Source organism: Macaca thibetana, chromosome 4 (assembly GCF_024542745.1).
Source record: "Macaca thibetana thibetana isolate TM-01 chromosome 4, ASM2454274v1, whole genome shotgun sequence".
NCBI classification, from domain to species: Eukaryota; Metazoa; Chordata; class Mammalia; order Primates; family Cercopithecidae; genus Macaca; species Macaca thibetana.
This window is the reverse complement of record NC_065581.1, coordinates 128157647-128185432: the sequence shown is the minus strand read 5'-3', so window position 1 is coordinate 128185432 and position 27786 is coordinate 128157647. Positions and strand designations below refer to the sequence as shown.

Sequence of the window (27786 nt, the reverse complement as noted above, 5' to 3'; positions counted from 1 at the left end):
GAGTGAGACTCCATCTCAAAAAAAAAAAAAAATCAACCACATAATTGGAAGTAAAACACTCCTTAGCAAATGCAACAGAATGGACTCTGTCAGTCCACAGTGCAATCAAATTAGAACTCAGGATTAAGAAACTCACTCAAAACCACACAACTACATGGAAACTGAACAACCTACTCCTGAATGACTACTGAGTAACAAAATTAAGACAGAAATAAATAAGTTCTTTGAAACCAATGAGAACAAAGACACAACCTACAGAATCTCTGGGACACAGCTAAAGCAGTGTTTAGAGGGAAATTTATAGCACTAAATGCCCGCAGGAGAAAGCAGGAAAGATCTAAAATTGACACCCTAACATCACAATGAAAAGAACTAGAGAAGCAAGAGCAAACATATTCAACCTCTAGCAGAAGACAAGAAATAACTAAGATTAGCACAGAACTGAAGGATATAGAGACATGAAAAACTCTTCAAAAAATCAGTAAATCCAGGAGCTGCTTTTTTGAAAAGATTAACAAAATAGATAGAATGCTAGTCAGACTAATAAAGAAGAAAAGAGAGAAGAAACAAATAGACACAATAAAAAATTATAAAGGAGATATCACCGCTGATCCAACAGAAATACAAATTTCCATCAGAGAATACTATAAACACCTCTACACAAATAAACTAGAAAATTTAGAAGAAATGGACAAATTCCTGGACACACACAGCCTCCCAAGACTAAACCAGGAAGAAGTAGAATCCCTGAATAGATCAATAACAAGTTCTGAAAGTGAGGCAGCAATTAACAGCCTACAAACCAAAAAAAAAGCCTAGGACCAGATGGATTCACAGCCGAATTCTACCAGAGGTGCAAAGAGAAGTTGGTACCATTCCTTCTGAAACTATTCCAAACAATAGAAAAATAGAGAATTCTCCCTAACTCATTTTATGAGGCCAGCATCATCCTGATACCAAAATCTGACAGAGACACAACAAAAAAGGAAAATTTCAGGCCAATATCCCTGATGAACATCGATGCGAAAATCCTTAATAAAATACTAGTAAACTGAATCAAGCAGCACATCCAAAAGCTTATCCATCACGATCAGTTGGCTTCATCCCTGGGAGGCAAGGCTGGTTCAACATACACAAATCAATAAAGGTAGTCCATCACATAAACAGAACCAATAACAAAAACCACATGATTATCTCAACAGATTCAGAAAAGGCCTTCGATAAAATTCAACACCCCTTCATACTAAACATTCTCAATAAACTAGGTATTGATGGAATGTATCTCAAAATAATAAGAGCTATTTATGACAAACCCACAGCCAATATCATACTGAATGGGCAAAAGCTGGAAGCATTCCCTTTGAAAACTGGCACAAGACAAAACTCACCACTCCTATTCAACATAGTATTGGAAGTTCTGGCCAGGGAAATGAGGCAAGAGAAAGAAATAACAGGTATTCAAATAGGAAGACAGGAAGTCAAACTGTCTCTGTTTCCAGATGACATAATTGCATATTTAGAAAACCCCATCATCTCAGCCCAAAATCTCCGTAAGCTGGTAAGCAACTTCAGCAAAGTCTCAGGATACAAAAGCAATGTGCAAAACTCACAAGCATTCCTATACACCAATAATAAAAAAACAGAGAGCCAAATCATGAGTGAACTCCCATTCACAATTGCTACAAAAAGAATAAAATACCTAGGAATCAACTTACAAGGGATGTGAAAGACCTCTTCAAGGAGAACTACAAACCACTGCTCAAGGAAATAAGAGAGGACACAAACAAATGGAAAAACATTCCATGCTCATGGATAGGAAGAATCAATATCATGAAAATGGCCATACTGCCCAAAGTAATTTATAGATTCAATGCTATCCACATCAAGCTACCACTGACTTTCTTCACAGGATTAGAAAAAACTACTTTAAATTTCATATGGAACCAAAAAAGAGCCCCTATAGCCAAGACGATCCTCAGCAAAAAGAACAAAGCTGGAGGCATCACACTACCTGACTTTAAACTATACTACAAGGCTACAGTAACCAAAACAACATGGTACTGGTACCAAAACAGATATATAGACCAATGGAGCAGACAGAGGCCTCAGAAATAACGCCACACATCTACAACCATCTGATCTTTGACAAACCTGACAAAAACGAGTAATAGGGAAAGGATTCTCAATTTAATAAATGTTGTTGGGAAAACTGGCTAGCCATATGCAGAAAACTGAAACTGGACTCCTTCCTTACACTTTATACAAAAATTAACTCAAGATGGATTAAAGACTTATACATAAGACCTAAAGCCATAAAAACTCTAGAAGAAAACCTAGCTAATACCATTCAGAACATAGGCGTAGGCAAAGACTTCATGACTAAAACACCAAAAGCAATGGCAACAAAAGCCAAAATTGACAAATGGGATCTAATTAAACTAAAGAGCTTCTGTACAGCAAAATAAACTATCATCAGAGTGAATAGGCAACATACAGAATGGGAGAAAATTTTTGCAATCTATCCATCTCACAAAGGGCTGATATCCAGAATCAACAAGGAACTTAAACAAATTTTCAAGAAAAAAACAACCCAATCAAAAAGTGGGCAAAGGATATGAACAGGCACTTCTCAAAAGAAGACATTTATATGGCCAAGAAATATGAAAAAAAACCTCGTCATCACCGGTCATTAGAGAAATGCAAATCAAAACTACAATGAGATATCATCTCATGCCAGTTAGAATGGGGATCATTAAAAAGTCAGGAAACAACAGATGCTGGAGAGGATGTGGAGAAATAGGAACGCTTTTACGCTGTTGGTGGGAGTGTAAATTAGTTCAACCATTGTGGAAGACAGTGTGGTGATTCCTCAAGGATCTAGAACCAGAAATACCATTTGACCCAGCAATCCTGTTACTGGATATATACCCAAAGGATTATAAATCATTCTACTATAAAGACACATGCACACGTATGTTTACTGCAGCACTGTTCACAATAGCAAAGACTTGGAACCAACCCAAATGCCCATCAATGACAGACTGGATAAAGAAAATGTGGCACATATATGCCATGGAATACTATACAGGAAGCCATAAAAAAGGATGAGTTAATGTCCTTTCCAGGGACATGGATGAAGCTGGAAACCATCATTCTCAGCAAACTAACAAAGGAACAGAGAACCAAACACTGTTCTCACTCATAAGTGGGAGTTGAACAATGAGAACACATAGACACAGGGAGGGGAACATCACACACCGGGGCCTGTTGGGGTTGGGGGACTAGAGGAAGGATAGCATTAGGAGAAATACCTAATGTAGATGACGGGTTGATAGGTGCCGCAAACCACCATGGCATGTGTATACCTTTGTAACAAACCTGGATGTTCTGCACATGTACCCCAGAACTTAAAGTATGATAATTAAAAAAAGAATTTCTGTTTTATTATCTGCTTAGCACCTAGTAGGTACACAATAAACATTTGTTGACTGAATAACAAACCTTATTTTGAAAAACTAGAAAAAAATGTAATTTTGGAATTTTACATTTTATCAACTGTTGAACATGAACATTTATCAAATTTTATGGTGCAATTTAAAACATAGTAACTCTAGCAAGAGATAGGTGCTTATCCTGAAAGTAAAAAGTGTAGCAGAGAATATGGAAGGATAAATATTATTGGTAGGACCTGGTGTGCAATTGGAATTTTCCTGGAGTTTCACAGGGTTCTCCAGCTTGAAAGGACAAAAAGCAGAAGTTGGGATCTGGAGCAGAGTGGGCTCCACCCTCAGCCATCTCTGTGCCCAGCACATTGGAGATGCAGCCTGCTAACCACTGGATGTCACTGTTCTCTCATGCTCCTCAGTCTGGGTGTCCTGTCAGGTCTCTTTACGCATGAATATGCAATGTCCTGGTTTACAGCCGTGACAGAGGGCACAGACTCACCTGTACAGGCCTTCTCAATATGGAATCACATACTGTTCCTACATAAAATTGATTTCCGGTTCTGAGCAGCACAGAAAGGTTTGAAGACATGAGTAGTCTCAAGTGCGGCTCTCAGCTTTAGTGTCAGCCCTAAAATGGCGCTCAGGAGTAGGAACACAGCTGCCAGGACAGCTCCCTGTCACTCAAGAGCTGATAGGCTTTTCCTCAGGTCAAGACCTATAGGCAAGGACTGGAAATCATTTGGGTTTCACAGCTGGTTTAGATGATATTCAAAAATAACACCGAAATTCTTCCATTAAAGAACAAAACAAAAAAATAGGAATTGAAGAACAAGGGTCAGTGAATAGTTTGTGTCGAAACATGTCAGCTGCTCTTATTTGAATGAAGTTATCTGCAACACAAGGTTACAGCTCACCTGGGAAGCTTATCTTCAGCCAGTCTCATTAAGATCTCCCAACCTGCAGGCAACACCTGTTTGTCTCCATTACTTACCCACCATATAAATATAATAAATAGGCGAGTTGCTATGGATTGCTTAATTGTGGCCTGCTGTCTCCCGTTGGAGCCTTTGCTCACATTTATTGATTTCAAGGCATGAATAATCCTCAGAAACTTGCTCCACTCCCATTAGGAGTATTTCCTTTAAAATTCATTTATTCAGGCCAGACCCTATGGCTCATACCCTATGGCTCACAAGGATTGATTGAGCCCAGGAGTTTGAGGCTGCAAGGAGTCGTGATTTTACCACTGCACTCCAGCCTGGGCCACAGGGTGAGACCCTGTCTCTCTCTGTATATTATTAAATATATATATTAAAATAAAATAAAATAAAATGTATTTATTCAATGACTTACCAGACATTTGTTGAGTGTCATCTCTAAGCCCCATGCACTGTTTTAGGGGCTGGAGATACAGCCGTGATACAACAAACAAAGTCTCTATTACTGCGCAGCCCACATTCTAGTGTTTGGTAGAGATTAAACTAAAGGAAAACTGCCCAGATCATTTCTGTAGGTGGCAGGAGGCAGATCTGGCCTTCCATCACCAAGAAGGTGGTTTAGTAGCTCAATGAGTAGATAAGGCTTTAGTGAGAGCCATCACATCCCAGTATAGGAACTGGCAACAGCCTTGAGCAGCCATTTTCTTCATTTTCATTTTTGCTCCCTCCAGTCAGTTCACAAATAGCCAAAGAGATTCTTCAAAGTCAAATCTCATTTTGTAGCTTCTTTGCTTCAAGTCCTTCAATGGTTTATCACTCCTCCTAAAATGACAAGACAATTCCTGCCATGGCTGTGAGTTGGCACCTGCCTATTTCCCCAGCCTCCGCTGACAGTCATGCTTCCACTGTAGAGATTCACTGGCCATTTTGCCCTTCCTCTAATTGCCAGGCACTTTTCTGCATCAGAACTTCTGTATATGCTGTTTCCTTTGACTGGAAAGCTCTTTTCCGATCATCCCTCCCTCCCCTCACATGCAAACTCACCCTTTAGTGTCAGCTTGAACTGCAGCCACTTCTGCAGGGAAGCCAGTCCCCCTAGGTCAATCAGGTTTCCCTAGTTCCATAGCCCTTCTTCTTTTTTTTTTTGTTTCGACACGGAGTCTCACTCTGTCGCCCAGGCTGGAGTGCAGTGGCGCAATCTCGGCTCACTGCAAGCTCCACCTCCCGGGTTCAGGCCATTCTCCTGCCTCAGCCTCCCTAGTAGCTGGAACTACAGGCGCCCGCCACCACGCCCAGCTAATTTTTTTTTTCTGTATTTTTAGTAGAGATGGGGTTTCACTGTGTAAGCCAGGATGGTCTTGATCTCCTGACCACGTGATCCACCCACCTCGGCCTCCCAAAGTCCATAGCCCTTCTAACATTGATGCCCATCATACCCTCTCAAACACCTGAGCCAGCACATTGTTCCCCAGTGCTATCTCATTCCAGTCGCTGAACAGTTTGGCAATTGACCTCTACAATGTGTCAAGGTATCGGTTCTGTACCTGCCACACTTCGGGTGGGGGGTCCTTACCGCAAGCTGGCCAAACGGGTAATCTGTTTCCCAAATCTCATAATGGAGTCTGCCTCCCGGGACCACTTCTGTAACCAACTGTTTATGTATGTATGTATGTATGTATGTATGTATGTATGTATGTATGTATATCTATCTATCTATCGGTTTTGGGGGAACAGGTGGTGTTTGGTTAAGTTCTTTAGTGGTGATTTCTGAGATTTTGGTGCACCCATCACCCGAGCAGTGTACTCTGTACCCAATGTATAGTCTTTTATCCCTTACCCACCTCCTACACTTTCCTCCGAGTCCTCAAAGTCCACTGTATCATTCTTATGCCTTTGCATCCTCATAGCTTAGCTCCCGCTTATGAATGAGGACACATGATGTTTGGCTTTCCATTCCTGAGTTACTTCACTTAGAATAATGGTCTCCAATTTCATCCACGTTGCTGTGAATGCCATTATTTTATTCCTTTTTATGGTCGAGTAGTATTCCATGTTGTGTGTGTGTACATATATAAAATTATGAGAGATATATATATAATTATATATATATCTCATAATTTCTTTATCCAGTCATTGATGGGCATTTGGGCTGATTCCATATTTTTGCAATTGTGAATTATGCTGCTATAAACGTGTGTGTAAGTATCTTTTTCGTGTAATGACTTCTTTTCCTCTGGGTAGATACCCAGGAGTGGGATTGCTGGATCAAATGGTAGATCTACTTTTAGTTCCTTGTGGATCTCCACACTATTTTCCAGAGTGTTTGTACTGGTTTACATTCCCACCAGCAGTGTAAAAGTCTTCCCTTTTTACCACATCCATGCCAACATCTATTATTTTTTGATTTTTTGATTATGGCCATTCTTGCAGGAGTGAGGTGGTATCACTTAGTGGTTTTGATTTGTATTTCCCTGATCATTAGTGATGTTGAGCATTTTTTCATCCTTGTTGTTCATTTGCATGTCTTCTTTTGAGAATTGTCTATTCATGTCCTTAGTCCACTTTTTGATGGGACTGTTTATTTTTTTCTTACTGATTTGTTTGAGTTCCTTGTAGATTCTGGATATTAGTCCTTTGTCGGATGTGTAGACTGGGAAGATTTTCTCCCACTCTGTGGGTTGTCTGTTTACTCTGATGATGATTTCTTTTGCTGTGCAGCAGCTTTTTGGTTTCAGCCCCATCTATAGATCTTTGTTTTTGTTACATTTGCTTTTGGGTTTCTGAAATCTTTGCCTAAGCCAAGGTCTAGAAGGGTTTTTCCGGGTTTTTCCGATGTTATCTTCTAGAATTTTTGTGCTCTGTAACCAACTGTCTTCGGTTGGGTTCCCTGAAAACAGCTCTGACATGGAGATGTGTGGGCAGCAGTTTATTGCTGAGTGCACCGAGGATCAACACGGGGAAGGTGCAAGGGAAGCGATATTCCTAGAGAGGCAGAACTGCGATGTAGTTTCAACAGAAGCTTTGGCCAAGCCCAGAAGGGGCCCTGGAGCTGGGATGGCCCTTCAGAATTGTTCCATTTATAGCAAGGGACTGCTGGGCCTTGGAACCTGCAGCCATTAGCCCCTGGGTGCTGGTTGCTTCTGAAGAGGGCAGTATACTTTGAGTAAAGCAGCTTTCTTCAGCCAAGGGCAGTTCCATCAGAGAGACACAACTGTGAGCAGCCAATACTTCAGTCTGAGGTTGGGATCTTGGTGGTACAGCTGAACCCCCACTACAGAAATCCTGCCAGACTTCACACAGTGGGTTTTCAAGAAATTATTGCTGGGTTATTTTAGTTCTATCAAACATGAGCCTGTTACTACTATTGCGGGACTTTTTCCCTAGTTCAGCTAAATAATTCTTATCACACGGCCAGGAAAATGTAGGCTCACAGACGATTGAAGGGTGAGAATTATGGAATTTATTGGGCAAAAAGGAAAAAAAGGAGGGAACAGGGACTTTCCGCAAGGCCAGAGTTCCTACTGGGGAACTTCCCACCCCGCTGTTTGAACCCCAGGTTCCACACAGGAAGAGGAGGGGCCAGGATCCTCCCTGCTGCAGACAGAGCGAACCTCGGTGGCTCCACCCCCAGCGCGCATTCCTCCCAGCGCGCATTCCTCCCAGCGCGCATTCCTCCCAGCGCGCATTCCTCCCAGCGCGCATTCCTCCCAGCGCGCATTCCTCCCAGCGCGCATTCCTCCCAGCGCGCATTCCTCCCAGCGCGCATTCCTCCCAGCGCGCATTCCTCCCAGCGCGCATTCCTCCCAGCGCACAGGCCAGCTGGAGTTTTTCCAGGGACCCCCTCCCACCTGGCTTTCTCACTATCTTGACCCTTCTTTGCTTCTGTCTCTGCTCTCAGATACAATCTTTGTTGACTCATCATCTCTACCTTTATTCTTCTAAATATCTTCACCTGGCAGAAAAGAAAAATTGGACTAAAATGTCTACTATCTAGCAGGCAGTATGCTGGGAACTTCACATATGCCCTCTTTCCAAATACTAACATTTATTCCTTTTGTCTTCCAAAATTTGCTAAAACTCTTTATTTTACCTCTGTTCCATCATCTTTTTATTTCTGAGATTTTATTTCATAAAGTTGTTCTAAACTTCATTTTTAAATGAAGACATCTGGTGATGGCATGTACACTCATTTCAGGAATGAAATGAAAATAGAAAAGAACCAAAAAGATATTTCCCCAATAGCAATTAACCATATTATGAATTACTTCATTATTTTATTGTTACTAAAATTGATACATACTTCCTATTTAACTATAACTTTGCAATGGCAAGAACTGTTAATAAAGGTCATATATTTATATATGTGTATATTATTAGATTTCTGCAAACAATAATTGCAATAAGAATAAATTTTGTTTGTTTGTTTGTTTGTTTGTTTTTGAGATGGAGTCTCGCTCTGTCGCCTGGGCTGGGCGCAGTGGCCAGATCTCAGCTCACTGCAAGCTCCGCCTCCCAGGTTCACGCCATTCTCCTGCCTCAGCCTCCCGAGTAGCTGGGACTACAGGCGCCCGCCACCACGCCCAGCTAATTTTTTGTATTTTTAGTAGAGACGGGGGTTTCACCGTGTTAGCCAGGATGGTCTCGATCTCCTGACCTCATGATCCGCCCGTCTCAGCCTCCCAAAGTGCTGGGATTACAGGCTTGAGCCACTGCGCCCGGCCAAGAATAAATTTTTAAATGAATCATTTCACAGCTCTCCATAAGCCTACTCAATCCTGTATCATGCACTCTATAATTCTTAATGAGATATTTATTTCTAGTCTTTTGTTGCCCCAGCCAGGTAGTAAAAATGAAATGATATCACCTGGATTGCCATATCATTTTGTCTATGTGACCTAGTATCATTTTTTAAAAACTTGGATTATTATATTTTTATCTTAGAATCTGCTCACTGTTTTGATCTATTTCCTCATATGGTTTTAGGTATCTCAATATTCAGTCTAGTGGAATTAGCACAGTACTAGAAGTAAAATAGCCTGGGTTTTAGAATGAGCCTTGGTTTTCTCACATGTGAAACAGAATTGATGTTCATATCATATGTTGCAATGAGATCAGTTAAGAAAAACCATGGAGAAGAGCTTTAAAAACAGCAAGATGTTGTAAAAAATGAAAGTATTATTACTAAAATAGAAAAATATAAGAAGAAAGAAAAGTAAAATCTGTTCACTGGCAGGGGCCTGTGTTGCAGGCACTTCACACAGATTATTTCACAGCCATGCTGCGAGGCAGGTATTGTTTATCCCCATTTTATGGATGAGAATGCTGAGGCTGAGAGAGTCTTAATAACTACTTGATGCCATTGATTGGTAATAGTGTCTGAGTCCCAATTCACATCTAGCTCTTTGGATTCCGAGTCTTGCCTTCTTTCCACTGCACCAAAAGTGACTCTCAATTAATTGTGGATAATCAGTGGAAATCAGTTTACTCTTGGGAATCTTTCCATTTACGCCCCCTCCCATTGCTTTCAAAATCACCTCTGGTATGTTCCTTGAAATCTTAGCGAGACGGTGGATTGTAATTTAAGAATTCTTGCTTATAGCAGCACAGTTTACCTTGTTGCCCATATTTGTTCTGGATCAAGGGATCTGAACCCTCAAATACATGCCAGCACTGCTAGTTACATGTATTTTTCTATGTCTAATTGCAAGCCTTAGTAAGAAGAAATGGGTTTGAGGATGCATCTTTCAGGTCAGTTCCAGAAGGTCGGGAGGTGCAAATGAGCTGAGCTGTTGATTCAGTTGAGATCATTTTGATGAGCACATGCTTGCATGTGGGTCTATAATGTGGTTCATCTCCATAAAATCCCAAGCTTTATGGGTTTGAAAGCATTAACTCATGTCTTAGAAACATCCCAGATAGATTATTATAATTCTTGGTGTGCTGCCTGACCATCTGCTTACCTACAGGAATTACAATCACATGTAATGGCTCTGCTCAAACCTAGGCTCAGAAAAGAAATATGAGAATACCTGAGTCCTTTTCTGTTTTGTCGAAACAGCACTATTTTTTTACACCCTGCTCAGCATAATAATGAAAAATGTGTTAATTTGTGACTTTTCTTGCTTCAAATTGATCAGAATAGGAAAATACTTAGTTGTATACTTTTTGCTCTTGTTGTTCCATGAGAATATATTGATCATCTCATGCAGCATGCAAGTCAGTTAATGGTATTTAAGTACTTGCTGCCTTGTATCCTGTCACGGCGTCTACTTAATTTCACTTTGCAGAATTAGCAAAATCACAGTGAAAAATATACAGCAGCTCTGGTAGGTCATCTGGTCAGGGTTTTAATGGAAAAAGTAAGGGAAAGTGTGAGGCAGAATGACCAGATTCCCATGATGTTCCTCCTCTCCTGATAATGGAGTATGAATTTCTTAGCGGCATGTAAACAATATAAAAATACCACACTTAACCTTTTCTCATCCCATTGCATTCTTCACATGACTTCATTTGACCATATTGACTTTATCCAGGTATAAAACCCAAATAGATTCCACAGTACAAAAACTACTGTTTTTTTTTTTTCTTCTCTGAAAATAAAAGTGTTTTATTGTAAAGACTGGTTATAAATGAAAGTAATGTCACAATTTAAGGCTTATTTGGTTAGTTATCTCATATTTGATGGCCATAGATATACCCTTAAGCCCTGGGCTACTGGAAGACCAGGCAAGAGAGTGTAAATTCATCATTACTCTGGGAAAGCAATCAAACCTCACAAAATAAAAAAGCCAGATATGGTGGCTTCCACCTGTAATTGCAACACTTTGAGAGGCTGAGGCGGGAGGATTGCTTGAGCCTAGGAGTTTGAGACAGCCTGGACAACATACTGATGACCCGTCATAACAAAAAACTAAAAAATTAGCTGGACATGGTGGCATGCACCTGTAGTCCCAGCTCCTTGGGAGGCTGAGGTGGGAGGATTGCTTGAGCTCACGAGGTCAAGGTTGCAGTCAGCCGTAATCATGCCACTACACTCCAGCCTGAGCAACAGAGTGAGACTCTGTCTCAAAAAAACAACCAATCCATCCCTTCCTCCCTCCCTCCCTCCCTTCCTCCCTCCCTCCCTTCCTTCCTCCCTCCCTCCCTTCGTTCTCCACAGATATTGTATTGACAGCTGTTAAGTGCTGGCACTGTGCTGGTCTGCAGGACACAGAAGCGAACAAGCAGTCACAGCACTTGCCCTTATAAGCATCACACTCTAGTGGGTGAGACAGACATGAAACACAATTTCGCTGAGAACCTTGGGATTACACTTGTTGTGCTCGCTATGTTTGAAAATTTCTGGATGCTGTGAGAACAATGGAGAGGAAATAGGAAGAATAACTTATTAGCATTTCCTTAAGTGAGATTATTTTTCTTGTTATTTTGCTGTCAGAAAGAAACATTACAGAATTCAACAGGCCATTTCTCATGGCTTTCTTTTCTACTTTCCTCTCGGCTTCTTGGTCATTCTCAGCAATTGCCTGCGGGTGTTTTGAGCAAATGCAATTTTATGGGGAAGTAGTTAGAGTTCCAATGCCTTTACTTAGTCTAAAAACCACTATGCACCCCGATCCCCCGAAGCTGACATTTTAAAAATTAGTTTTTATGTTTTTATTCTATTTTTCTTAGACACACTCCTAATATTGTCTTGTTTAGGTGCATGTATTTTTCAGATACTGCTGGCTTTCAACTAAAGACAGAAGTCTAATTTCCACCTAAGCTCAAAGAACTTCAAAGAGTTTTATGCTAAAAAACAATGCTGATCTTAGCAGGTAACTAGGGCAGGCCACAGGGAGGAAATGAAGAGGGATTCAGGCATTCTGGTGCTGGGACAAGGCATGGGAAAGCAGAGAATGAGTTGGTGCAAATCCCAGGGCCTAGCATTGTGTGGGTGATTCAGGTACTCAAAGGTTTGGCTTTGAAATGTGGCTATAACCTTTTAAAAAAAATTTAATATTTTATTTAATCCAATATATCAAAAAACATTATCATTTCAATATGTAAGCAAAATAAAAAAAATACTAATGAGATATTTTGCATTATTTTTTCATAGTAAGTCTTTGAAAGTAGGTATAGCTATTAATTTTTTTTCAGCTGGCTTCACTTCCTCTTTGTTTAATTATAGAAGGTCTTCCAAAGTATGCCTGGAAACAGTAATTCTGTGGAATGTTAACAAGTGTTAGATGAAAAAAAGAAAAAATGAAATTATCTATGGTCAAATAAGTTTCCTTTCCTTTTTTTAAGATGGGGTCCTGCCCAGGCTGCCAGGGCTGGAGCAGTCCTCCCAGTTCAGTCTCTCAGATAGCTGGGCCTATAGGCACGGGCCCCCAGGCTAAGCTCGAGTTTCTTTACTGCAAGACTTTTCAGAAAATTTAAAATCCAAAATGCGTTGTGAATCATCAAGAGAGGAATCCTAAGCAGTTATGCTCAAATCTATTTGGTGATGACCCTCTTTTTTATAGAACATCTCCTAGGACTAGCATTGCGTGCAATGAAGTTTGGAAAACATTAGGCTTAGATTATTTTCTAAATAAATTTATTCTTTTGAAGATAGCAATGGATGTCAGGGAAGATGCTTCATAACATGTAGCATAGCAGGGAATAAAATGGGTCTGGGATGAAAGTGTTGTTACAGATAATCCACAAAATGGCGAATTCACAGGGAACAAAGTCATTGAAAGAGTTGACAGTTACTATCATTTAATTTCACAACGGCATGGTGAAGATGCACACCAGTGTAGTTTTTATATATACTGTGAGATTTGGTGATAGCAATTCATTGCTAGGATCCATTATGTAAAGTTAGAATCTTTTTGGATTAATTCTTTTAATCCACCAGAGTTGATTTTTAAAAAATTCTTTTTTCACTCGTTTGGTTTAAATATCACAGATTTGTAGTATTTCCATCCTTCTTTTACTGGAAATGAATGTCCTGGTTAGGATATGGCCTCACTAGAGATGAATAAAAGTGAAATACAACTAAATGCTGCATGATTTCATAACTCTGTAAAAACATATCGACCAATTTGAATTGCTCTATGAAGATCTCTTTCTGTTTATTTCGATACCAGCTTTCCTGATTACTCTCACTTCTGTGTTCAGTGGGACTTTATGACGTCTCTTTGGATTCAACAAATGTTGTAATTCATTGCCAAGTTCTTTTTCCTAATGTACTGATAGAAGTAAAAGGTGTAGTTGTACTTTTTTCCTCTCTGGCATCTGAAAATAAAGTTTGCGTTCTCTTTCTGAAACTAGATTCTTAAATCTACCTTTCTTTATCATCCTTTAACACATTGGCCTTATAGTTAGAAAATTTACTTAAAACACAAAGTATAAACACATTTCAGATAGATGGAACTGTCCCCACTTGAAGTCAAAAAGGGGGTCCCAGCTCATATTGCAGATTGAAGGTGAGAGATGAATGAGTAAGTAGAATTGAGAGAAATGGGTTTTGATTTTGACATTAGAATTCAAAATTCTACCAAGTGTGTTCAAATAGAAATAATGTTTAAAAGCTATAAGAGTAAAAGGGAACTTCACATTACAATATTTTTATAAAGAAACGAAAATGCATTTGTTCTAATTCAGTTCTGCTTTTGAATTCTTATGTGACCTTTCCTGGGTCCCTCTGTGCTGCCCGGACATAGGAAATATTCTTTCTGTGAAATGGATAGAGCCTTCCTCAACCCCACAAAGTTTAATGAATCATTTATTGCGCCTCCACCTTTTTGCTAAGCCCTAGCGCAATTAGTCTTTGTTTTTAAAGTACTCTAAAATGCTAGGTCATAAGGTCTACCAGATTAATAAATTATTGTAAAGCATTTGTGAGTAAGGAGGCCTTGTCTAAACATTACGTATTATAAGAATGGGATGGAAGTGAAGCTTACCTCTTCCTGGGGTGTCTTCCTATCAACCCAGCTCTTGGAATACTCCTTTAATTGTCAGATTAGGTTTCTCAGTCAGTGCAAAAGTGGAATTTCTTCCTTTTCTTTTTAAATTTCATTAGGATGTAATTCTGATCCCAATATATTGATTTTTCAGATGTAAAGAAATTCAGACATCTATTCAATAATTATGGAGGGGTAGATTAGGTACCCACATAGTATTCTCTTCATTTCTTTCCTGTCCACTAAGTGAGGAAAACATCTCCATACGTGGAGAGGGTGTCCTCTTGGTGTTGGGTTGGGCAGGTGGCTGACTGAGCATATGGTTTGGGACTATGGCTTGGGGGAGCTATGGTTCACAGAAGGTGAGCACTTAGGTAATTGAAAATAATCATTCATTCAGTATAGATTGAGCACCTACTTTATGTCAGACAATATCTTTGCAGGGTCAGAGACCTAAACAACGTGAAATAGAGCTAAGGTTGAAATTGTTATCCGTTGCCAGAAGGCCTGGATATTTCCCAGGAGTGGCTTAGAACAGATAGAGGGATTTATAATAATGATCTGAGTTTGTTTCAGTCCTCCCGTGCTGTTGGGGCTTCCAGATATTTAAAGAGCTGGTACTTTCTGCTCTGAGTAAAGGTTTTAATTAAACTGGGATTGTAACTGCAGTAGTTAGTGAGCAATTCAGGATAATGCTAACAATGATACCCCATGGTCCTTGAAACATTATACTTTAGAAAGAACTTTCATAGGAATTAATTACTTTAACCCTTATAGTTCTGTAAGTTAGAAGGCTTTGACCTGCCAATATCACAAAAACAGTAAAATCAGGAGTGTCTGACCACATGACCACTCTCATTTGTCTCCCTGATCTGTGTTCCCAGGGCTTAGATCAGGGATCAGTAAACTGCAGCCTGTGGGACAAACCCAACTGGTTTTCAACAGCCCCTGGCCTAAGAACAAATCTTGTATTTTAACAGGATTATAAAAACAAAGAATATGTGACAGAGACAGCATGTGGCCCGCTAAGTCTAAAATATTTGTGTGTGGCACGTTATAAGAGTTTGCCAACCCTTGGCTTACAGGCTTACATACAGGTCTTCCTGCTGTGTAGGGACTATTAGCATAATCCAGTCTAGAAAAACATTTGGAAAAATTAACAGTAACTCAAAAAAGTGTTCAAAATTCTTGCAAAAATATTTTAAAAGGCAAAGGCAAACCTGTTTGGCTTTACTGAAGAGTGTGAAGAACACCAGCCGAAAGTAGACTGTCCGTAGCTCTGCGCCAGTGATGTGTCAGTACCAGCTTGTGAGAGCAGAATGGACGCATCTCTTCCCATCTCCAGGTACAGCGATGTCAAGTGGATAGCTTAGAATCAACCAAAATATAAATATTTATACTTCAGAAATTGGCAAAGTCTACAAACTGGGGACTTTTCTCCTCAGAAATCTGGTTTTGAGATGTTTACCATTATGCTACTAAATGTATGTCATTTGATGTCTGAAGTCATTTATAACCCAGACTCATGTATTTATCCTAGCAATAAGGAGACTTGTGTTTTGAAATTTAATAAAAGCCATCTTTTTACCTGATAATTGATAAATTTTCTTAGAAGCTGAAACTGAGGGCATATATAGTTATATGTGATCTATATAAGGAGAATAATAAAAGTAACTAGATTATTGGGTCATTATGAGAATTAAATGTGTTAGTAGATGTAAATTTTCAAAGGTAAAGCATTTAAAGCAGCGCCAATATTAGCTTCTAGTATTTCCATATCCAGACTCTAGTTCTATGAAACACAGCACATTTAGACTAATGCCATCTAGGCTGAGTCTGGAGCTGACCCTGGGCTTGTAGTTGGCAGAACGGTTTGTCTATCTTTGATTCACCATTTCCAACCATGTATTCTCAAGTAAGTCAACCTCAGTATGCCTGACTCTTTTCATCAGTAGGCAAAGCTTAATGTCACCCATCTCGCCAGTTAGTGGGAGGATAGACAAGATAATACCTGGGAAGGCGCTTTGCTAATGGCAGCATACCACATAAGCCTAAGGTATTATTATCTCACAACAATATGATCTTGAAATGTGTGCAGTAAGACTCAGGCTGACATTCTGTTGAAAAGAAGAAATAAATGAGTCACATCTTCCTTTGCCTCTCACCCTTTTCTGTCAAAAGCAGTGAATCATTGACCAAAAATGAAAACAAGGTTGTCAGAAAGGCTCATATGAAAGTTTTATTCTACTTAAATAAACTCTGAAGGTATTGACTGGAAACCAATATACTGAACTCAACTACTATAGAAACTAACATGAGGCTGGGTGTGGTGGCTCATGCTTGTAATCCCAGCACTTTGAGAGGCCAAGGCAGATGGATTGCTTGAGGTCAAGAGTTTGAGACCAGCTTGGGCAACATAGCGAAACCCCATCTCAACAAAACAAAACAAAACAAAACAAAAATTAGCTGGGCATGGTGGTGCATGCCTGTAGTCCTGGCTACTGAGGAGGCTGAGGTGGGAGGATTGCTTGAGCCTGGGAAGTGGACGTTGAAGTGAGCCGATCCAAGATCATGCCACTGCACTCCAGACTGGGAAACAAAGCAAGACTTTATCTCAGAAAAAAAAGAAAAAGAAAATAGAAAGAAAAAAATGAACACAAAGGTGCTCAATATACCTTATCTATTTTTCTATTATATAAAATACAATTTTTATTTAAAAAGTATTTTACCTTCTTTTTAAAAATATAAGTTGTGCTATGCATTTGCAAAATTGGTTTTATATTGATACATTTTATCACTATTGCACAAGTTTGTGAAGAAATTTGTTGTAAAATACTATCTAAAAATAAAAAGCTAAATAAAATGATAAATGTTTAATAAAATAACTGTTAAGAGTGAGCTGAGAGATCTCCGCTCCTTCTAGGATCTCCTCCTGGTTCAGCCCGCCTGCCTCCACTCCTGCCTCCACCATGTCCATCAGAGTGACCTAGAAGTCCTACAAGGTGTCCACCTCTGGCCCCCGGGCCTTCAGCAGCCGCTCCTACACGAGTGGGCCCGGTGCCTGCATCAGCTCCTCGAGCTTCTCCCGAGTGGGAAGCAGCAGCTTTCGGGGTGGCCTGGGCGGCCGCTATGGTGGGGCCAGCCGCATGGGAGGCATCACCGCAGTCACGGTCAACCAGAGCCTGCTGAGCCCCCTTAACCTGGAGGTGGACCCCAACATCCAGGCCGTGCGCACCCAGGAGAAGGAGCAGATCAAGACCCTCAACAACAAGTTTGCCTCCTTCATAGACAAGTTACGGTTCCTGGAGCAGCAGAACAAGATGCTGGAGACCAAGTGGAGCCTCCTGCAGCAGCAGAAGGCGGCTCGGAGCAACATGGACAACATGTTCGAGAGTTACATCAACAACCTTAGGCGGCAGCTGGAGACTCTGGGCCAGGAGAAGCTGAAGCTGGAGGCAGAGCTTGGCAACATGCAGGGGCTGGTGGAGGACTTCAAGAACAAGTATGAGGATGAGATCAATAAACGTACAGAGATGGAGAATGAATTTGTCCTCATCAAGAAGGATGTGGATGAAGCTTACATGAACAAGGTAGAGCTGGAGTCTCGCCTGGAAGGGCTGACTGATGAGATCAACTTCCTCAGGCAGCTGTATGAAGAGGAGATCCGGGAGCTGCAGTCCCAGATCTCGGACACATCTGTGGTGCTGTCCATGGACAACAGCCGCTCCCTGGACATGGACAGCATCATCGCTGAGGTCAAGGCACAGTACGAGGAGATCGCCAACCGCAGCCGGGCTGAGGCTGAGAGCATGTACCAGATCAAGTATGAGGAGCTGCAGAGCCTGGCTGGGAAGCACGGGGATGACCTGCGGCGCACCAAGACTGAGATCTCCGAGATGAACCGGAACATCAGCCGGCTTCAGGCTGAGATTGAGGGCCTCAAAGGCCAGAGGGCTTCCCTGGAGGCCGCCATTGCAGATGCCGAGCAGCGTGGAGAGCTGGCCATTAAGGATGCCAATGCCAAGTTGTCCGAGCTGGAGGCCGCCCTGCAGCAGGCCAAGCAAAACATGGCGCGGCAGCTGCGTGAGTACCAGGAGCTGATGAACGTCAAGCTGGCCCTGGACATTGAGATCGCCACCTACAGGAAGCTGCTGGAGGGCGAGGAGAGCCGGCTGGAGTCCGGGATGCAGAACATGAGTATTCATACGAAGACCACCAGCGGCTATGGAGGTGGTCTGAGCTCGGCCTATGGGGGCCTCACAAGCCCCGGCCTCAGCTACGGCCTGGGTTCCAGCTTTGGCTCTGGCGCGGGCTCCAGCTCCTTCAGCCGCACCAGCTCCTCCAGGGCCGTGGTTGTGAAGAAGATCGAGACACGCGATGGGAAGCTGGTGTCCGAGTCCTCTGACGTCCTGCCCAAGTGAACAGCTGCGGCACCCCCTCCCAGCCTACCACTCTTGTGCTGCCCCAGAGCCTGGGAGGGAGACCGCTATGTAGGGTACCACTGGGAGCAGGAGACCCACCTGAGGGCCCTCAGCCCACCCACAGGGGAGTTTACTGCGTGGGGACCCCCCTTGCCCATGCCTCCAGCTATAAAACAATTCAATTGCTTCTTTTTTTGGTCCAAAATAAAACCTCAGCTAGCTCTGCCAAAAAAAAAAAAAAAAAAAAAAAAGAGTGAGCTGAGAGAGAGCAACACTTACCTTCTTGTTAATGTTTGCTACTAGTTCTCTTGTGCATATGAATCCCCTTGGCATGTAGTTTGAATGCAGATTCCATTGTTATGTGAGGTGGGGCCTGATACTGTGTATTTCCCCCAAGCACCCAGGTAAAACCCACGCTGCTCTTCTGCAGACCACACTTTGAGTAGCAGATGGAGGCTGTGCAACAGTTAGGAGGGAAAAAAAGGATTTTGAGTAGCCAGTGGAGGCTATGCAACAGTTAGCAGGAAAAAAAGGATTTTGAGTAGCCAGTGGAGGCTATGCAACAGTTAGCAGAAGAAAAAGGATTTTTTGAGCCTCTGCTGACTGACCGAAAATTGTATTCTGGCTGCCAGTTGCTGAGGTCTTCAAGAGATAATGCCACCTCCCCTGCTTTTTTTTTTTTTTTTTTTTTTTGCGCATAAGTTCTAAACTAGTTGAAAAATGAAAGAAAAAGGTAAATATTGAAGCTAAAGTCTCACCTTTATTACTAACGGGAGTCTGAGGTGGAGGATGCAGCTTAGCATGAGAGTCAAAGGGGCTTACTCTCTGACTGGCAGCCGGGCCCGTTTACTCACTCTGCCCGAGCAACACTGCCTGCGGCAGACAGACCCCTGCTCCAGGAAAGCTGAGGAGAGCTCCTGCACCCTCAGGCCGGCTCACTCCCAAGAGGAGGAAAGGCCAAGCACAGCTGAGAATGCCTCGTTAGTCTTCATAAATTGACCAATCAGGTAATGAAAGGGCTAGAGGGCGGCCAAGAGTTCTGATACCTTGCAAAAGTAAACATCTCCAGGACCCAAGAGGCAGTTCCCGTTAATGTCAGTGATGGAAATTTCTTTTGAAAGAGTTATTTACTCATTTTTTTTTTTTGGCTTCCTATAAATACCTTTCTTCTTTTATTCTAGAGTGCTCCCTGAAAGTTTGAATCATGATTTGATGCTGTGGATTGGGGAAGGGTAAAAAGCCAGGCCTAGGGTGGGCACCTTGTGAGTTTAAGGAGAAGGGACCAGATGAGATGCAGGAGACCTCAGGCTCAGGCAGAAGGGCACAGTGTAGTCCACTCTCAACTGCTGCCTGTGTACCAGGTGGCTCTAGGCCAGGCCAGGTCTCCATCTCTAACCCTTAGTGGGCAGGTGCCTTGGAGGGAGACAAGCTCCTCTGGACTCCTCAGCAACCTCGTGGTTTAGACAGGGGAGCAGTCTGCACCTGTTTTCATCAACTTTTCACCTGAGCTGTACTTTTGTGCTGTTCACATGGAAACTCTTTGCTATGGAATGAATATTTGTTTGTGCCAGCCCCAAATTCACATGTTCAAACCTAGTCACCAGTGTGATGTCATTAGGAGACAGGGCCTTTGGAGGGGGTGATGAAATATGAGGGTGAAGTCCTTATGAATGAGATTAGTGCCCTTATAAAAGGGACCCCAGAAAGCTCCCTCCCCCTTCTGCTATGTGAAGACATAGCAAGAAGGTGCCATCTGTGAACCAGGAAAAGGGTGTTCACCACATACTGAATCTGCCAATGCCTTGATCTTGAACTTCCTGGCCTCTAGAGCTTGGAGAAATAAATTGCTGTTCTTTATAAGCAGTTTGTAGTACTTTGTTATGGATGCCCAAACAGACTAAGACACCCCTGGACTCTAGGCCAGGCAGGGATTGTCATGGGACAATGTGGGGAAAGCAAGAAAGAACCTCAAATGTCTCTCCTGGTCTCACTACCTCCACCAAGGAGGCATCTTCATCTCAATATTATATAGGATGGAAAACATCAAGGTAATAAGTAGAGCTTAAATCTGCATAGAAGTCAAGAATTGGGGGTGGGGGAGAGCAAAAACTAAGAAGAAATGTTCAGAGAGTCACCAAAATTAAACGTCTCATAGATGACAGAGTTATATATACTGAAGAAGATATAGCAAATAGGCAAGCCAAAAGATGCTCCACGAATACCATTAGTCATTAGGGTGATGGAGATTAAAACCACAGTGAGATACACCTCTATTACAGTGGCACAAATCTAAGAAAAATGGACAATATCAAATATTGGTGAAGAGGAGATGGAGCAGCCAGAATGCTGTCATACTCTTGGTTGGAACGTACAACAGTACGATCACAACAGAAAATCATTTGACAGTTGCTTAAAAAGTGAAAATACACTTATCATAGGTCCCAGCCTTTCACTCCTAAGTATTTACCCAAGAAAAATAAAAGCATCCGTCCATACAAAGACTCTGTCACATTGTATGGACGAGACTATTTGTAATATCTCTGAAGTGGAAACAATCCAAGTACCTATCAACAGGTGAATGGATAAACACATTGTGATACACTCATATGGTGGCATTCTACTCAGAAATAAAAAGCAATGAACTACTGATATCACACAACACACACGGATGAATCTCAAGATAATTATGCCAAATCAAAGGAGCCAGACAAAAATAGAATATACTATGTGATTCTCTTGATATGAGATTCTATAAAATGCAAGCTATCCGTAGTGAAAGAAAGCAGACAAGTGAAGGATTGCCTGTGGACAGAGAGGTGGGTAGGATGGCGAGGCGGGACAGAGTATACAGGGGTGTGGTGAGACTTCTGTGGATGATGGATACATTCAGTATCTTAGTTGTGGTGATGGTTTCATGGATGTGTACCGATGTCATAACTTATCAAATTGTGCACTGTAAATATGTACACTTTGTTTTATGGCAATGGATGTAATTTGGATGCTTTCCTCCTCCGAATGTTTTTCCTCTCATGTTGAAATGTGATCCCTGATGTTGGAGGTGGGGCCTGGTGGGAGGCGTTTGGATCATGGGGGTGGATCCCTCATGAATGGCTTGGTGCCATCCTCGTGGTGATGTGTCTGTTCTCTATGAGTTCACATGAGATCTGGTTGTTTAAAAACAGCCTGGCACCTCCTCCCTGTCTCTCCTGCTACCCCTCTTGCCATGTGACATGCATGCTCCCCCTTTGCCTTCTGCAATGATTGGAACCTCCCCGAGGCCTCACCAGGAGCAGATACTGGTGCCATGCTTGTATAGCCTGCAGAACTGTGAACAGAATAAACCTTTTTTTCTTTGTAAATTACCCAGCCTTGGGTATTCCTTTAGAGCAATGCAAATACACTAACACAGCAATTAAATGCCACTAAAATAATGAACCTTAAAAAACCTCACTAACCTTTTTGGAGCACGCTGTTTATTGCTGTGGGTGTGTGACAGCTGGTAGACAGGGCTCATGGAAAGGTCAAAGGAGGCATGTGCACCCATTCCCCTTGCCCCTGTTGTTGCTGCAGATTACGGTATGTTGCTCAATATCATATCAGTATGACTACCCAGAATCCTGGGTGATAAGAAGTACAAATGGGAGACTGCGACACACACAGTGACTGCTTCTGCAGTGTGGGGATTCTGTATAAAATGCCTTCCCCCTGGCTCTAGGTACTGGCCACCCTCCCAAGGAATGTGAGGTACTTCTGCAACCTCCTTCCTCCTCCTGTTTCTCTCCAGCCTGTGCAGTGCGGGGAAGAGCACCGGCTCTCATGCCACACTGCTGGGGTCTGCTTTTGTGCTTCCCCACCTTGTGGCTCTGAGACATTAGCCAAGCACTCTGTCTTCCTGGGGCTGCTGTAACAAAGCACCACAAGCCGGGCGGCTCAGAACAGCAGGAATATGTGTCTGCAGGCTGCACGTCACATGTGTTAATAGGATTGATTCCTTCTGAGAGCCACCAAGGAGACTGTTCCAGGCCTTACTCCCAGCTTCTGGTGGTTTGCCAGCAATCTTTGGCATTCTTTGGCTTGTGGCACCATAATTCCAGCCTTTTTTTTGTGTGTAACAGAGTCTGTCTCTGTCGCCCAGGCTGGAGTGCAGTGGTGCAATCTCAGCTCACTGCAATTTCGGCCTCCCGGGTACAAGTGATTCTCTTGCCTCAGCCTCCTGAGTAGCTGGAATTATAGGCACCCATCACCATGCCCGGCTAATTTTTGTGTTTTTAGTAGAGACAGCATTACACCACGTTAGTCAGGCTAGTCTCGAGCTCCTGACCTCAAGTGTGCTGGGATTACAGGCGTGAGCCACCGTGTCTGGCCATTACATGGTATAATCACTATGTATGTGTGTCTGTGTTTTCACATAGCATTCTTTTTGAAGGACGCCAGTCATATGGGATTAAGGGCCCACTCTACTCCAATAAGACCACATCTTAACCAATGACATCTGCAACCATCATATTTTTGAATAAGGCCGCATTTGGGGTACTGGGAGTTAGAACTTCAACGTATGAATTTTGTGGAGACACAATTCAACCCATGAGAACAACAGATTTAACGTCTCAGTCTTCTTATCTATCAACCAGAGATGTTAGTAATATCCACATTGCAGAGTTGGTATAAAAAAGATTCAGTCATTTACTAGACAGTTGCTGTAACCAGCTAAGCCTCGAAGCCTCATGCTCAGTCATCTGGAACATGTTAAGCACATCGAGACACCTCTGGCTCACAGCCAGCAGTTGGTAAATGTGAGCCATCATAATTGTTCACAACTGCAAGTGCAGATTTTGACCCTGGGAGGATTTTTTGTTCTAGATTTACAAACTAACACCCCTACCCCTCCCATCTGACCTTTGACCAAGGTTTTTACTACACATATAAAAATAATAATATAAAGGAGTATGAGCCAAGTACTAAAGTCCTGAGGAGGTGATATTTCTGTGTGCCAAGCAGTCATGGAAGCCTTCATGGGAGATGTTAGCAGACTGTATTAGTCTGTGCTTGCACTGCTATCAAGAAATACCTGAAACTGGACAATTTATAAAGAAAAGAGGTTTAATTGGCTCATGGTTCTGCAAGGCTGTGCAGAAAGCGTGGTGGCTTCTGCTTCTGGGGAGACCTCAGGAAGCTTCCAATCATGGTGAAAGGCAAAGGGAGAGCAGGAGTCTTACATGGCTGGAGCAGGAGCAAGAGAAAGGAAGTGGGAAGGTGCTGCACACTTTTAAAAGACCAAATCTCGTGAGAACTCATTCACTATCACGAGAACAGCACCAAGGGGATGGTGCGAAACCATTGACAAGAAATCGCTCCAATGATCTCATCATCTCCCACCAGGCCCCACTCCCAGCACTGAGGACTACAATTTGACATGGGATTTGGGTGGAGACATGTATCCAAACCATATTACAGACCTTGAAGATGGGGAAGGGGATTGAATCCTTTTTTCAGAATCCTATTTTGTGCCTCTGATTTTGGGAAAAATCAGTGATCTTCCTTGAACTTCAATTTCTCTATAAAATGGCAATAATATAGTTGTTGCAATGATTACATGAGACAAGATAAAGTGTTTGTCAGATGTCCCAAACACAATAGGTGTTCAGTGAATTTTTAAAAAAAATATTGAAGTTGTGTTGTGGGCAAAGACTTGGGCAAATTTTTAGGAACGAGACTGTGGCTTTTGGGCAGAGCACAGTTGGACTTACTGGCTCAGTAATTCCACATTTGAGTTCAACGACAACTAGTTTCTCAATGATGACACATCAGGATCAAACACCCCAGGGACCTCTCCTGCAATTGCTGTTCTCTTTGAAGAGACAGTACCTTGAAATATGGCCACAGGAGGTCAGTAGCGTGCTGTGGTTCTACACAGAAGCAAAAAACTGAGTCCCCTCTCAGCATCTTTAAGCCATAAATTCCTTGTTGTAAACTAAGAATATGTTATTTCTTCCATATTTTCAGAAAAATTGACAGGTTACCAGGAAGGAAGTATGCTTTCAGCTTGTAAGATGGAATAGGCAGGCATTAACTTATTTTTAAAGACTTGTATTATGACACTGCTGTGTCTGAAGAAATTTTTGTAGTTGTTGTTGTTGTTTTAATGAAACCTATATTTTGGTCAAGAGTGTTACCACATCCAGATCATAACTTTCCTAAGGAAATACACTCAAAGACATCTAACATTAGAATGAGATTAATCATAATGTAAGATTTCTCTGATGTTTGCAATGGGGCTTCAGTATCTTAGATCTCATCACGATGGGCGATTGCTTGTCTTTTTCAAGCTTTGATTTCTCATCTTTAAAACAGGAATGATGCGGCTGTTGTCATAATTAAGTGAGGAAATGTAGTTCAAGTGCCGATCACCAAGCCCTAAACATTTTGTGCTTCTGTATGCCCAGTATCCTTCCTATCTGGGGAGAATCCGAAGATGCGTGAGGGACAGGGCTTGCCTCTACCGCAGTGGAAGTCAAAGTGGGACAACGTTTCTTCAACTCTTTGACCCCTGGCTGCTGGAGCATGGTCATGTGACCAAAGCGTGGCTGGGCATCTCAAAGGCTCAGCCACTTGCATATTATTTGTGATGGCATAATAGCAAGTACCTGGGATCAGCAGGGCCCGGCAGGATGTTGGTGGGGGCTTCGCCTACCTTCGTTTCTGCCTAAGCATGAGGAGTTTTCCCAACAACGCTGGGAGCTAATTTATATCCTTCTAACAAATTTAGGTTAGCCAGAAAATCTACTGTTGTTTGCAACCCAAAACACTGAAGAGTGCAAGCTTCAAGTTTAAGTGCAAAAGTACTGGTTAAAGGATTCTGGCTGGTGGATAACAGAGTTTCTCCTGAGTTTTTTTTCCACAGTACAATCGATGATTGTGAAAGAATAGCTGAATAATTGGAAAAAGGCCTAGTGTTTTGACATGACAATAGAAATAATATTTACTAGACACACAGAGCAGGGTTTCAACCATCCTGTAATTGTCAGCCATGCAGCAGGGCTGTCTGAGGACGCTGTGCATGTAAATCATAGCTGTTGCCTGGATGAGATAACTAGGTTCCGGGTGGCTTCCCCTTCTTCTGGCCTCAGAGGTTGCACCCAAGCTTGGTTTCCCATGGGCCCAGTGACTTCCTCTCTCATACCGCACCCCCGTCCAACACACCAGACCTTCAATGAGACTAAATGGAAATACCTCCGAAATCCACTGATGAGAGAGCAGTAGAACTGACACTGTATATATGTGTGTGTGTACATAGTTCAGTATCAAAACAGAAATTCCTGTGAATAAATTGCATAACAATACCATGTGGCCCCTCACCAGTGCATCAGAAGGTAAATAGCTTCACTTCAGATGATGTTAGAATAATCATTTGTTCAGTTATTCAACTTAAATGTCATCTACTTTTGAAATGTTTCATTGTGATTTAAAGCCTGTAACTAAAAACAAACCCCACACCACCACCACAAAAACAAAAACCAAAAAATAAAAGCAAACCACTGCTCTTTGCTTCTCAAACTCTCTCACTGCCTGACATCACACTCACCAGGACAATTTTCTTGGTGACAGAACCTCCATTTCCTCACTGTCTCCCTCACCCACTACCCTACCTCCCATCAGCCCTGGCTTTAGGAATGAAGTGGTCAGAGAAAATGATCTCCTCATAAATGTTTGATGAAAATGGGCTTGCCACTCTGTAATATGGGAAGACATTTGTATCATCTATATTCTAGGTTGATCATAAAACCATCTTATAAAATTGGTTAATTATGCTGGGGTTCAACTGTTTATTATGTCAGACAAGTAGGGTTTTGCAGCAGGTCTGAGATGAAGAGATTGGTAGTCAGGGAAGACTTAATTTATGGCTTTTACTACCAGTAAAATCTGAAGCCTTGCAAAACCTCAATGGTGCCCAATTATATAAAACCAAGGTAATTTTTCTTGCATCATCAATATTTAAAAGCCACTTGGCTGACCATGTTGGGACACCTATGTTTTGAAGCATGTGAGGAAACATCTGTGCGCACATTTACAGTATTCTATCGAATAATATGCTTCAAATTCAAGAGGCGTAATTTCATATTAGTAATGTTTACAGACATGTCTGCATCCATTGTACCTAAAAGAAAGTTAAAATGAGACAAAAATCTGGGGAAAAAAAGGTGGCAGCTCATTTCCTACAATTTCCTTTGCTTTTTAAACTCTTACTTTCAACTTAATGCTTATTGCATGATTGTCTTCCCCTTTAATTCTTAAATTTTCCACATTGACGTTAAAGTCTTTAATGACTCCTTTTAATACCAAATAACTCTCTCTTTTTTTCTTTTTACCAACTCTCTAATATGCAAACATACGTCTGGAGTACCATAAAAAGGATTTTATTTTTCAAAATAAGCAAAGGGAGAATGTAGGTAACAAAATCTAATACAGAAGATGCATTTGACATCATAGTATAGTAGAAAAAAACAAGTTATTCTTTCTTGCATCATTGATGTTTACAAGTCACTTGATGAGCCATTATGAAACATCTCTGTTTGTAGCATGCAAAGTTAACAGCTGGGTTACATTTATAGCATTCCACTCAATACCATGCCTCAGAGTCCGGGTTGAGAATTTGTCATTTGCAATTGATAGGCATACTTGCCTTCAGACATTGGAAAACTCTGAAATAGAAAAAATAATAGTGAAGATGTTATAAAGTATTTTTTTCCCTCTGGCAAGTAAAAGATTAATTACTGATAGTATACCAGTTCTTTCTTATAAGAAATCATCCTAAAATCCTAAAATATAAGAAATCATCCTAAAATCCTAAAATATCCTAAAATATCCTTTCATAGCAGAGTCATATCTAGAAGCCTCTTTCCATGTCTGTCCTAAAGGACAAAATGCCCACCCTCCAAACAGTTGAAGACAGATTTTTCATGGGGCATATTGTTGAATTTTGTGATGAATCTTGCTGAATTCTTCAGCCTTTGGCAGCAAAATGTGGCTGGGAAGAATGTGGACTGTGTGGCTT

At 41.7% G+C, this 27786-nt stretch overlaps 1 protein-coding gene across 1 annotated transcript; it reads left to right on the top strand.

Moving 5' to 3' along the window:
• The first annotated feature begins 17243 nt into the window (after positions 1-17243).
• On the top strand, positions 17244-18981 carry LOC126952035 (keratin, type II cytoskeletal 8-like). Its single transcript, XM_050786287.1, has one exon. The coding sequence runs from the start codon at positions 17460-17462 to the stop codon at positions 18732-18734; it is 1275 nt and encodes a 424-aa protein (XP_050642244.1). The 5' UTR covers positions 17244-17459; the 3' UTR covers positions 18735-18981.
• Positions 18982-27786: the final 8805 nt, after the last annotated feature.